This window comes from Myxocyprinus asiaticus, chromosome 39 (assembly GCF_019703515.2).
Source record: "Myxocyprinus asiaticus isolate MX2 ecotype Aquarium Trade chromosome 39, UBuf_Myxa_2, whole genome shotgun sequence".
Taxonomy (NCBI): Eukaryota; Metazoa; Chordata; class Actinopteri; order Cypriniformes; family Catostomidae; genus Myxocyprinus; species Myxocyprinus asiaticus.
Window position 1 is genome coordinate 31092466 of NC_059382.1, and position 14338 is coordinate 31106803.

The 14338-nt window shown below is 42.8% G+C and overlaps 1 protein-coding gene across 1 annotated transcript in view; it reads left to right on the plus strand.

The window, feature by feature from the left end:
• LOC127430332 (beta-arrestin-1-like) overlaps window positions 1–10948 on the plus strand; it is a 107388-nt gene extending 96440 nt beyond the window's left edge. Inside the window, exons 15-16 of the mRNA XM_051680066.1 lie at window positions 5861–5912; window positions 10253–10948. Of these exons, the coding sequence (XP_051536026.1) occupies window positions 5861–5912; window positions 10253–10364 (164 nt within the window). The 3' untranslated portion in view covers window positions 10365–10948. The remainder of the gene's footprint in view (window positions 1–5860; window positions 5913–10252) is intronic.
• The last annotated feature ends 3390 nt before the right edge of the window (window positions 10949–14338 follow it).

Consider the following 14338-nt stretch of genomic DNA (forward strand, 5'->3'; position numbering starts at 1 on the left):
TTGGGCAGTTCATGTGTGAGGTTTGCTTTGTTAAAATCCCCAAGAATAATAATAACTGAGTCAGGGTATTGTTGTTCCATGTCTGTGATTTGATCAGCCAGCTGTTGCAGCGCGGCATTAAAACATGCGTTTGGCGCAATATACACACTCACCAGAATAAACGAGGAAAACTTCCGCAGCAAGTAGAAAGGCTTACAGTTAATAAACACAGCTTCCAAATTAGGACAGGACATCTTCTTTAACGTTTTTACATCTGTATACCAACTTTCACTGATGTAAAATCGTTTTCCCCGTTAACTCCATGATGCGATCCGCTCTGAACAGCTGAAAGCCCGGCAGATGTAATGCACTGTCCAGAATGGCTTCACTCAGCCAGGTTTCTGTGAAGCACAAGGCAGCAGAGGTTGAAAGTCCTTGTTTGTGTGGGTGAGGAGATGTAGTTCGTCCGTTTTGTTAGGGAGGGAGATTCGCAAGATGTTTGCAAGAAGCCACACCGACGGAGCTTGACCAGCACGACTGCTCGTCTCCCTCGCCTGCGTCTCATAATGCGCTTAAAAAACACAGCCGCGCCTCTGACTAAAATGTCCACCAAGATGTCCGAATATTCAAAATCTGGGAAAAGATTGACTGGTATATGCTGTCAAATGTTCAGCAGTTCGTCTCTGGTAAAACTGACTGGAAAAAGATTACTAAACACAGGACAAACAAACAAAAACAACAAAACAATAGGAGCGCTCCACAGCAAGGCAGCCATCCGTGGCGCCATCATGATGTATGTAATGTATATATGATAAGTCATTTGCTTTATGGACTGTGTATATATTGCTTTCTTTCCATACTGAACAGTTGGCCTATAGTTCATTCCCCTTTTTGCATACTGTTGTTTGTGTTGCAGTGTTTCATTTACCAGTTCATTGGGGATCTCAAACAAACAAAGTTTCATGTTTCAATGCTTTATTTCATGGTTATGAGTTATGTTTATTGTGACTGTTTATTTTGCTGATTTATGTATTTTGTTGATTTGATTTACAAGGGTGCTTTATGCTTCATGAATGGGGTCATTGGTTTGTTACAACTCATGTTTTCAATACAAAGAATTTATGTTTTGCACTTACAAATCAAGAAACTCATGTTTATTTAATACTTCAACCTTATGCAGTTATAATCCCCCTTTAGGGCCTGGGTAGCTCAGCAAGTAAAGATGCTGACAACCACACCTGGAGTCACAAGTTCGAATCCAAGGCATGCTGAGTGACTCCAGTCAGGCTTCCTAAGCAACCAATTGGCCCGGTTGCTATGGTGGGTAGAGTCACGTTGGGTTAACCTCCTCGTGGTCGCTATAATATGGTTCTCGCTCTCGGTGGGGCGCGTGGTGAGATGTGCATGGATGCTGCGGAGAATAGCGTGGGCCTCCACACGTGCTACGTCTCTGCAGTTTACAGCTGTCTTCAAAAAGCAGGTCTGGCCCTTAACCTCAAGAAATGTAACCTGATTCAACGATCCCTCATTCCTGGGGCATGTTGTGTCAGCAGAAGGCGTGAAGATGGATCCAGCAAAGGTGAGAGCTGTGAGCGAGTTTCCAACCCCTCAGTTATTCAAAGATGTGCAGCGATTTCTGGGCCTAGCAGGGTGGTATCACTGATTCATCCCCTGTTTTGCAGAGAGAGCAGCGATTCTGCATGCATTGAAACAGAAAGGATCCATGTGGGTCTGGTCTGAAGACTGTCAAAGGTGCTTTGATGACATAAAGCAGGCACTGACCATAGCTCCTGTTCTGACTCCTCCTGACTTCTCATTCAAAGTTCAGACCGATACCAGCCAAGTTGGACTTGGAGCTGTGTTAACCCAGAAAACGGATGGTGAGGAACATGTTGTAGCCTACACGTCAGATTACTTCATGGTGCTGAAATAGAGTGGAAAAGTGGAGCCTTTTCCTTGAAGGCCAACTCTTTGAAGTAGTCACTGACCACGCAGCTTTGCCATGGGTCTTCAACCATCCAAAACCCTCTTCCCAGTTAACACGATGGACCATTCGGCTCCAAGGTTTTGATTTTGAAATATCGGAAAGTTCAGTGTAACGTTGTGCCTGATACTTTATCTAGGAGTAAGGAGGAAACAACATGTCCAGGATTGCTTACTGTGCAAAGCTCTGAGAGTATCTAAGAGTACTGTGAGCCTTCCGATCGACTGGGAGGAGCAAGCAGAGGCACAACAGAAAGACACTGAGGTAAAAGAATTGATATCCAAAGCTACAGCTCAAAAATGAATGTGACCCCAACATGGTACATTACACCATGGAAAACAAATGAGTCACCATTATATAACCATCTCACCTATTTCCACAGACAGTAGGCTACATAAATTAAAGGGGGATTCTAACTGCATTTGGTTGAAGTATTAATTAACCATGAGAGTCCTGATTTGTAAGTGCAAATCATAAATTCTTTGTATTGAAAATGTGAATTGTAACACAAACCAATGAGCACATTCATGAAACAAAGCACCCTTGTAAATCAAATCAGCAAAATACATAAATCAGCTAAATAAACAGTCACAATAAACATAACCATGAAATAAAGTATTGAAACATTAAACGTTGTTTGTTTGTTTGAAACTCAGTGAACTGGTAAATTAAAACACTGTAACACAAACAACAGTATGCAAAAAAGGGGAATGAAATATAGGCCAACTGTTAAGTATGGAGAGAAAGCAATATATACACATTCCATAAAGCAAATGACTTCTGTATGTTTGATGAGGAAAGGAGCAGTCTTTGAAATGTCCCAGATGGTGATGATGTGATGAAAATCCAAATTCCAAGAAAGAGTAAATTCAAAAAGGTAATCCAAACAGGTAATTCTGGTGGGAAACTCTTTTCACCAAACTATCAGTCCTTAACAGTCCTTGCTTTTTACAATCCCTTTACAAAGTCCTTTTGTGGGCTGTCTGCAAACTCCAAACAAGTTTAAATTAACTTGTATTCAGAGACACAAAAGAAAAAAAATAACCACAGTTAAGAATTTGAAGAAAACATTCACGTGACTCTCAGATGATGTGTGTGGAGACTACAGCATAAGATTAGCAAACTGCTCTGACCATGCTTTCCCCCTCTCCTCTTCCTCTATGCTCAAGGAAGCATTATATAGTAATTTCCCTTTAAAGGTGACCTCTAGTGGTCGGGAAGAGAAATTACACAACCTGTAACAGGGTGACCATTACAACAGAGCAGGGGTCGGCAACCAATGGCAGGCGCGCCAGCATTGGCACGCGGAGGGGTAATCACTGGCATGCCAGCAACAGTGAGAGAGGAGTAGACTATTTTATTTTGATGAAATTCTGCACCTGCATTCCAATCTACATACACACAAAATGTTTTCATGAGCTGAATGGGAGACTAAACAAAAAATTAAAATGTGATGAGACTGCAGTATACCCAACATACTCGTGCAGCGCATGCAAGCCATTCGCACATCACGAGCCGGCAGCACTTCACATTCGTTTAATCACGCGAGTAAATGCCATTAACTAGGAAAATAAAAAATGGCACTCCATGTCAAAAAGGTTGCTGACCCCTGCAATAGAGGATGCGATAAGACGTACAATCAGTAAATATTAATACCGTAGTCCAGTGTCTCAGATCTTTTTAGAAAAGACAATACAAATGTTACTTGCAATATCACATTACATGAATGTTCCAGGTTCAAAACTAGTTAAGATCTATGAACAGCATCTTTTATTACAAGCCGTCAATTTACACAGACAATAATTTTAATGCGTCCCTCAATTTGTATAAACAAGCAAAAATTGTGTTCAGAGGAATGCATTTACTACAAAAGCATAAGGGGCAAGTGTTTTAGGCAGATTTCTTTTTGTGTAACTGTTTCTTGTTATGTGTAACTGAAGTAATTTCTGTTGGTGGATTTTTCTCCATGTACACTAAAAATGTGCTTCAATGGAACATCTAAATAACTGGTTTGATTAAAGTCAAAAATATTATTTAAAATAATATTCCAGGTCAGAGACGGGTCACTTCTATTTAAATGAATGTGAAAAATTGGAATGTTGAACTAAGAAGCTCAAGCGCCCAACGGTCAATGGATGTAGAAAGGAAGTCCTGCCTTACAGGTAAAAGAGCCAATCACCTTTTAGATACTGACATTGCCTGTCAATCATCATGCTAATGTGCATGTACATTAGTTATACGAGCTGGGAAAATTGCGTGTTTTAGCATAATCTGAGGTAAAGCAGCACAATTTATGATCCAATATTATCAAATTATATTGTTGATTTGAAATATGTTCTTTGATAGTAATCTTGACCAACCATTTTTGAGATTTCGGTGTTCCCCCATTCAAGTAGATAGGAGCTGCATTGTTATGACTGGAAATAGCTTCCTAAAGTAAAAATACTTAATAGCTTAAAAAATTCCTACTTAATAGGAAATAGCTGGAAAGAGCATTCCAAAGATGGCCGACAGTGGACTTAGATGCTAGAATGACTTTGTCTGGGTTCAATACCAGTTAAGCTCAATCGACTGCATTTGTGGCACTATGTTGATTACCACAAAAAAACAAAAAAAACAAAAAAAATTATAATTATCTCGTCCCTGTTCAAGGCAGAAATGTGATGTTTATAATTTTATTAAAGCACTTTCATTAATTCTTCTGTTAAAACATGTATATTATATGAGACGTAAAGTTGTTTCAATAATTATCTGGGTTTTAATCCATGTGTTTTTATGCACATTTTGGGATATCACATAAAATGCTGGATGGAAACATGTAGATTCACAATAAAATCATGCATATCGTTTATGCCTTGTGGCCATACTTTTAAAACAGTGAGTATTTTAACGTTTACAGATTGGCCCCATTCACTTGAATTGTAAGCACCTCACTGTAACCCAGATTTTAGATTTTTTGAAGAAAAGGAGGGACAAGTGAAATTTTTTGGTGTTCATTTACATTATGCCACAAATGCTGTTGATTGAGCTTAACTTGTATTGAACACTTTTGAATATTATGGAATATTTCTTTAAAATCACTGAATCAACCTGAATACATTAGGTTACAACAACATAACATTATTATAGGTTAGATCCATCTAAACCATCGGGAGAACCGGGACTTTTTCCGGTGGGCTGGCCACAAAATGGGGCTGTGATATGCCAAAGTGGGCCGCAATATGATGAAGGGGGCCACGATATGCCGAAAGGGACTGCGAAACACATTGAAACAACCCCCTCTTGGTTGATAACTTGACAAATTTTCTCCAGGGCCGATTTTAGTTCTCAGTCCACCCCTGGTTAGATCATGCAGAAATAGTTCTTTAACCTTAAGGGGTTAGCCCGTTGACAACTGGGCTTTACAGGGTCATGACAACAGTTGAAAAATTGCATATAACTTTCAAAGTAGTAAGTGCTAACTTAAGTCTTATGGCTATATATATATATATATATATATATATATATATATATATATATATATATATATATATATATATTATATTTTAATGATTACCACAATGCAATGTCTTGCCCTATAGCCCACTGTGCATTGCTACAATTTTGGTTGTTTTTACAAACTGAGGGGCTAGTCAGAAATATTTGCTGTAGTAATCTACAGCATGTTACAGATGTTTTCAGTAGAGCTTAACGTGTAAAATTTTGCCAGTTCTGAAGTTCAAAACTAAATACTTGTGACAAATAAAAATATCTTTATGTGCAGACACCTTTTTAAAATGAAAGTTCTTTAATTCACATTAAGTAATTTCCAAAATCAGAAATACAGTATGAGACATTATCTTAAAAAGACTGCCACTGCAGACTGTCAATATTCTTCCTTGAACTCATTTGTTTCAGTCCCAGAAAATGATGCCCCCATTGACACAAACCTCATTGAATTCGACACAAAGTAAGTCTTTTATCTTTTTTAATGGACATGCTAATGACTTACTAATCTGCCTGGAGCTTTGTGGTTTGCCAGTAATGCAAAGTTCCCTATCTGACACTCACTCGACATTGTATCGATGTAGTGACACTAGGGGTCACTCTTAGGAGCCCCAAACACCTCTGATCTTTGAGAAAAGGCCATTGGGAATTGGCGAGTGGAATTTGCATGCCACTCCCCCGGACATACGGGTCTAAAAGGAGCTGGCTCGTAACCACTCATTCAGATTTTCTCTTCGGAACCGAGTGGTTGTATTTCAGCGAGCTGAATTCCTCCACCGATCCATTCACCTCTACAAAAGCTGTTGTATTTATGGCGCATTACAGCGGCTTCTCCCCCTCTTGCACCGGTGGAGTGCAGAGAATGCCCCTGGGTGCTTCAGCAGACTAAAAGAGTATATTCTTCCTCTAAAAGAGTATATTTTCCTTCTAAAAGAGGGGCACTCATGGAGAGCATCTTTTTAAAGATGTCTTTCCGTTTGTGTATAATTCCTGGTTGCGGTCGTTACCTCTCCGCTTCCGACAGCCACGATCACTGTCTTACATGCTTGGGTGCTGCCCATGCGGAGACAGCGTTTGTGGACGGGTCATGTCCTCACTGCAAGAACATGACCATAGCAACGTTACGGTCGCAGCTTTCTTTCGTCAGAGGGAAAGCCACCCCAGCGGCTCCCCACCTCGGTCCTTCTACCTACGGGTATTAGGCCGTGTTGGTTAGCACTGGGGGTGATTTGGGGACCCCAATGGGAACTGCTCCGCCGGGTAACCCCCCACGGACCTCCCATTCCCCAGTACATTGTAAGTGCACCAAGCCAAGGCGGTAAAAGAACTGTACGAGGGTAGTTCTGACCTGGGATTGATACAGGAGCTGCGTTCGGTGACCAATCTCGCTCTCCAGGCGACGAAGGTCAGGCGATGTCCACCCTCGTGGTCCAGGAATGCCACCTTTGGCTCAACCTGGTCAAGATGAGGGAGGCTGACAAGGCACGGTACCTTGATGCCCCCATCTCCCAGGTTGGCCTATTCGACGACTTTGCCAAGCAGTTCACGGCGGTTAAGAAGCAGACAGAGGCTATTCAGCACATCCTGCCCTGGCGCAGACGCCGCACCCCATCTGCATGTCGCCCCGGTACGCCCAGCTGTGGCACAAACACACCCACACCAGGATGGTTTTGACGGACTATGGGGATGATTTCCCTCCTCCCACCTCCCTGACCGGTCCTATAGTGGGTATCCGGAGCCAGGTAAGTGCTTTGACATCCCCAGACTTAGCACGGCCATGAGTTCTAGGCTCGAGCCCCCTCAACGTGGTGCCTCAGGCCCTGCCCTGCCGCGAAGAAAGGCGGTGGGTTGTGGGCAATCTGGGACCTGTGAGTACTGAACCGGACCTTGCACAGACTCCTGTTCAAGATGCTGATGCAGAAATTCATTTTAGCAAGCATTTGGCATCAAGATTGTTTCGCGGCAGTAGACCTGAAGGACGCGTACTTCCACATCTCGGTTTTACCTCGACACAGGCCCTTCCTGCGGTTTGCTTTCAAGGGCCGAGTGTACCAGTATAAGGTCCTCACCTTCGGTCTGTCCCTGTCACCTCGCTTCTCCAAACAAAGGATCGTTGACTGGGTCATTGACGCCATCGCCTTGGCTTATCACGCCCAGGACATGCCGCCCCCCCCCCCCCTTGGGGCTGCGAGCACACTCTACAAGGAGTGTGGCGGCCTCCTGGGCCCTGAACAATGGTGCCTCTTTAGGAGACATCTGCAGAGCAGCGGGCTGGGCAACACCCAAAACCTTCGCGAGGTTCTACAGTCTCCGGGTTGAGCCGGTTTCATCCCGTGTATTGTCAGGTATGAACAGGTAAGTGTACGGGACAACTGGTCGGGTGTACCGCTTGCGCATAGCGCCTTACCCCTCCTGGAGGGGGAGATGTGCACTTTTACCCCTCAGCCATGTTCACGAAGTCGTGGACCCTGGATGTCCTTCCTCCTTAGCCCTGTGGCAGGCGAGTTGGAGGAGAAACTCGATGCCGGACCAGCATGTGTGCTATTAGGCCCTGTGCTGGGATAGGTGCTCCACATGCACCAGTTGCCTGTATGTAACCCCGTGTGATGTATCTTCCGCAAGACGGTTTCCCCGTTGGTAAACCCGCATGTTCCTTGGGCAGAGTTCCCTCTGCCACCGGTCGCCGTGTTGTAGAGCTCCTCCCCTCTGGGTAGGACCCACCACGGGTACTTCTCCACATGCGACACTGCCGACAAGCTTGGTAGGACCATGTGATGTATTTCCACACAGTTACCTCCCCTTTGGGTAGGGTGTGGTCTCTGTGGGAAGGGACACCTCCCTGACATGGACACTTAATGGCCCCCAGCTGAACAAGATTTCCATTCTTTTTTGGGGAGAAAAAAGGGACGAGGCCATGGGTGGGGCAGCCTGTCCCCATTCTTGGGCAGCCGACTTGTCCCCAAGGTGCAGGGGACCGTATGACGCTCGTAGGAGCATTGGGGCCAGGTGCGCTGGCTACGAGGCACGCAATGGCCTGCCCATCTCACACCACCAGTCCACATAACACAGTTCAGCTAGTTGTGGCATTTTGTATAGGGACCCCTTGTGTCACTACATTGACACAACGTCGAGTGAGTGACAGATAGGGAACGTCTTGGTTACTTTCGTAACCTCCGTTCCCTGATGGAGGGAACGAGACATTGTGTCCCTCCTGCCACAACACTGAGCTACCCGCTGAAATGGCCGGAACCTTGTCTCGGCTCCTCAGCACAAAACCTGAATGAGTGGTTGCGAGCCAGCTCCTTTTATGCACGTATGTCTGGGGGAGTGGCATGCAAATACCACTCGCCAATTTTCATTGGCCTTTTATCAAAGACCAGAGGTGTCTTGGGCTCCAAAGAGTGACCCCTAGTGTCACTACATCGACACAACATCGAGTGAGTGACAGATAGGGAACTGTTATTACACCCTATTTACTTGTAACTTCTACACTTCTAACTGGTAAGAACACATACTCTAAAGTGCTACTGAATTTGTTTCATGTTGTGTGTTTCTGGTTTTATTTTTTTAAATTTTTTTTTTATTATTTGGCAAAAATGTCATGGTAAATGTCATGTATGTTTTCTAAATTATGGTTATGGTTAATTATTTAGTCATCTGTTTCTCCAATAGCAGTAGAGAATGAAAAAAATATGTTTTTGCTTTTAGATTTTGTACTGGCATTAAAACTTGTCACATGCTTTGGCAGGAATTTAAAAAAAGAAACGTTATCAGTCCTAACTTAAAATTACTTTCAAGTTGTTGCAAGTTTGGTTTTGATAAAAAATAAAATAAAAACAATTTAATAAATGCAGACAGTAATGATTGATGACTTCATAGACAGCTGTCTGTACATTATAAAATGATATGCTTAATGGAACTTCAACCACTTTTCTAAAATTAGAAATAGAGATTGGCCAACATTGTTTATGACGGATACCAATGTCATATGCAATAATGTTTTATTTTTGTTCCTACTCAATAATAACTAAATAATCACAAGACTTATGCATTAAGTTTTCTTTTTAAATAATGAAAGCAATAACAACAATAGCAATAAAAATGCTATTATAATTCTGTTTGTTTGCAATGTTGTTTTATGATCAAAATGTTATATAAATGTTTTTCTTTTTAGGGGTATGTCTTGCTGTTAGGCTTAAAATGCTATGCATTTCTCACTTGAGAATGAATGGCTGTTATCAGGGTCAGAAATTTAGAGGGGCAGGGGGCAAATATGCCACTGAAAGTGACAAAAATGTCCCCATAATTTATTTATTTTTTCTCTTGTTAATGAACTGGTTAAAAAAATATTTAACCTAAAAGGATGACCCTCAGTATATTTTTTATATAGTTAGAATACAATTGTCCTCATAAAGGTAAAATATGCCCTTGAGAATCAAGTGCAGAGGGCCAATGTTATCCATAAATGTAACATTAATTTCTGACACTGACTGTTATGTAAAAATGTTGAGTTGTTCATGCAAACAATAGATTAAATAAGTAACTTACTCTAACTGTGAACTCTGTTGTTTACTGTTGAACTCACAGTGAAATACCGTTGGTGGATGCTGTTCTTTACCAAATATTGCCATTTATTGGTGCACAACATCGAAGAGCTGATATTTAATAACAAAGTGTGAATATCTGTAAAAATATCTGTCAAATTGATTATTGATCTATAACTTTTATTTTAAATCTAGTAATACACAGAGAAAAAGTGACTTTAGGGGTAAAAAGTTAACGTTTTCTACTATGTGTCCCTAGTGACGATGACATCATCTTTGAGGACTTTGCTCGGCAACGACTGATCGGGGCAAAAGACGACAAAGATGAAGATGAGGAGATTGTCGATTCACCCAAGCTGAATGACAGATAGACTAAACAAATAAATGTTTACTGTGTAATGATGTATAAGAGACCCTTTTGAGATAACCTGGGAAAGTGGGACACCCTTTAACACTCACAGTAGTGCAGTTGTTGTGTTCTTGCTCACATTTGTCTCTTCCATCCTGAAAGGGTGTAAAATAAAACTTAAGTGTAGAAAAATGTGACCTTGTTGTCAAAGCGATTAGAAGGTGTGGTTTTATCTGGTAGGCCAACCATGAGTGCCTGTGATAATTAAGGGTCTTTGCGGTTGAGGCAAAGGCTTTTCATTATAGCTAAATCAAACATCCGTAGTTTCATGCCTTTGTTGTTGCTTTGTTTTTTTAGATTCTTCCTTTGATTAGAACAGGGGAGGAGTTTGAAGGCGTGGCTTAGTATTGAAATCATACTTAATCTGTGGAATTTGTTCTGTTTTAATTACTGTAAAAGGAACTGGATTTCGATTTTTTTTTTTTATATAAAAGCTGCCAAATGTAACCTTTATAATGTATCATCCCTCACTGAATATTGAGTAAGTTTTTTAACCTGTCATTGCGGAAGTTGACTGAAAACAGTTTTTCTTTTCTTTGTTTTTGTTCACTTTTTCAAGGCTGAGTTAAAAAACAAAAACAAATTCAGATCAAAAGTCATTTAAACAAATCAAATCAAATCACTTTTATTGTCACACAGCCATATACACAAGTGCAACAGTGTGTGAAATTCTTGGGTGCAGTTCCGAGCAACATAGCAGTCGTGACAGTGATAAGACATATACCAATTTACAATAAACATCAGATTTACAACTCAATTTAAAATCTAATATACACATAATTACACACAACACAATATACAAATAATAACATACAATGTACAGTTTACAATACACACAATATAGATACACATTATTCAATAAAAAAAAGTATATATAGTATATATAGAATGTACAGTAGGTTGTATTGTACTGTATTGACATTCAGGCTGTCGGTTGATAGTAAGCTGTTAAAAGAGAATATAATATAATAATAATATAATTTACGACAGTCTGGTGTGAGATATAAGAGTAAGAGTAATAAAGTGCAGTGCTGATGTATTTTGATCGTGGGAGATCAAGAGTTCAGAAGTCTGTTTGCTTGGGGGAAGAAGCTGTCATGAAGTCGGCTGGTGCAGGTCCTGATGCTGCGATACTGCCTGCCTGATGGTAGCAGTGAGAACAGCCCATGGCTCGAGTGGCTGGAGTCTCTGATGATCCTCCAAGTTTTTTTTCACACCTCCTGGTATATATGTCCTGGAGGGAGGGAAGCTCACCTCCGATGATGTGTCTGGCAGTTCGCACCACCCTTTGAAGTGCTTTGCGGTTGTGGGCAGTGCTATTGTCGTACCAGGCGGAGATGCAGCCAGTCAGGATGCTCTCTACAGTGCAGGTGTAGAACTGTGTGAGGATGTGGCAGTTCATTCCAAACTTCTTCAGCCGTCTCAGGAAGAAGAGGCGCTGATGAGCCTTCTTCACAACGGCTTCAGTGTGGATTGACCTTGTTAGTTCCTCAGTGATGTGGACACCCAGGAACTTGAAGCTGCTGACTCTCTCCACTGGTGCTCCATTGATGGTGAAGGGACTGTGTTCTCTATCTCTTCTCCTGAAGTCCACCACAAGCTCCTTTGTCATACTGACGTTGAGGGAGAGGTAGTGCTCCTGACACCAGTGTGTCAGAGTGTGCACCTCCTCTCTGTAGGCTGTTTCATCATTGTCAGTGATCAGACTTACCACCGTCGTATCATCAGCAAACTTAATGATGGCATTGGAGCTGTGTGTTGCCACACAGTCATGTGTGTACTGGGAATACAGGAGTGGGCTGAGAACACAACCCTACGGGGCTCCAGTGTTGAGGGTCAGTGATGAGGAGATGTTGCTGCCTATTCTAACCACCTGGCGTCTGCTTGACAGGAAGTCCAGGATCCAGCTACACAGCGAGCTGTTTAAGCCCAGAGCCCGGAGTTTCTCATCAAGCTTGGAGGGCACTATGGTGATGAATGCTGAGCTGTAGTCTACAAACAACATTCTCACATAAGTGTTCTTTTTTTTCCAGGTGGGAGAAAGCAGTGTGTATTGTAGATGCAATGGCATCATCAGTGGAGCGGTTGTTGCGGTTAGCAAACTGCAATGGGTCTAGTGATGGAGGCAGCACAGAGCAGATCTAATCTCTGATTAGTCTCTCAAAGCATTTGCTGATGATGAAGGTCAGAGCAACAAGACGCCAGTCATTTAGTTATTTTGGATTGCTTTGGAACAGGCACAATGGTGGACGTTTTAAAGCATGTGGGGACTACAGACAAAGAGAGGGAAAGGTTGAAAATGTCCGTAAAAACTCCAGCCAGTTGGTTCACGCACGCTCTGATGACGCAGCCCGAAATGCCATCTGGACTGGCGGCTTTGCGGATAATCACCTGTCGGAAGGATCAGGTTACATCCACTACAGGGGCGGAGAGTGAACTAACCTCTGTAGCTTCAGCCATGAGAGCGCTCTCCGCGAGGGCGGTGTTATTTTCCTCAAACCGAGCATAAAAAGTATTTGGCTCATCCGGGAGAGAGGCAACGGTGTTCATGGCGGAGTTTTTATTCCCATTAAAGTCCGTGATGATGTTAATTCCCTGCCACATGCTTCTAGAGTTGGTGGTGTTAAACTGTCCTTCAATCTTGTTCCATAACTGGCTTGTTTATGCTCCTCCACGTTCCCAGAATTAAAAGTGGAGGTCCGTGCATCAAGTGCCGCGCAAACACCGCTGTTAATCCAAGGTTTCTGGTTCAGATAGATCCGTATTTTTCTGGTAGGAATGACGTCCTCTACGCACTTTCTGATGAAACACATTACGCTATCAGTGTAAAGCTCGATGTCGTCATCAGAGGCGGACCGGAACATCTCCCAGTCCACGTGATCAAAACAGTCTTGTAGCGTAGAGTCTGATTGGTCCGACCAGCACTGGAGCGTTCTGAGGGTGGGTGCTTCCTGTTTCAGTTTCTGCCTGTAAGCGAGCAGAAGCAGAATGGAAGAGTGGTCCGATTTGCCAAATGGTGGGCGGGGGAGGGATTTGTAGCCGTCCCGGAAGGGAGAGTAGCAATGGTCCAAAACCCGGTCCCCTTGTGTGTTAAAACTAATGTGTTGGTGGTATTTTGGTGCGACTGATTTGAAACTGGCTTTGTTAAAGTCCCCGGTCAAAATGAAAGCAGCCTCAGGGTGCGTGGTTTCCTGCTTGCTTATAATCCCATACAGTTCCTTGAGTGCCCAGTCTGTGTCGGCTTGTGGCGGGATGTACACAGCAGTGATAATGACCGCTGTGAATTCCCTCGGTAGCCAGAATGGTCGACACAGAAGCATGAGAAATTCCAGATCAGGAGAGCAGAAAGACTTGATAGAATGTACGTTCCTCTAATCACACCAGGATTTGTTGATCATAAAATATACACCACCACCTCTGCTTTTACCTGAGAGGTCTTTCACTCTGTCCGCTCAGTGCACGGAGAACCCAACGGGTTCAATGGCTGAATCTGGAATCTCAGCAGACATCCAAGTTTCTGTAAGGCAGATAATGCAGCAGTCCCTGGTCTCTCATTGGAAAGAGATCCGCGCTTTCAGCTCGCAGAGCTTGTTATCCAGAGACTGAACATTTGCCAGTAGAATACTGGGTAGTGGGGGTCGATTTGCGTGACGTCTTACTCTGATGAGAACGCCGGCTCTGTTTCCCTTTTTCCTCCTGCGTTTCCGCAGCCAGGCTGCCCAGACAAAGGGCTCCGCTGGTGTGTTTGTAAACAGCGGGTCGGCATTGAGGAATTTGAAGTCCGGTTTACGGTGTGTAATTGCAGAACCAATGTCCAAAAGTGTTTGTCTGTCGTAGACAACAAGGCAGACAACATCCAATACAAAAAACATAAGAATTGTAAACAAAACAAATAAAACTGATTATCACAACGCAGCAGCCATACTCGACGCCATC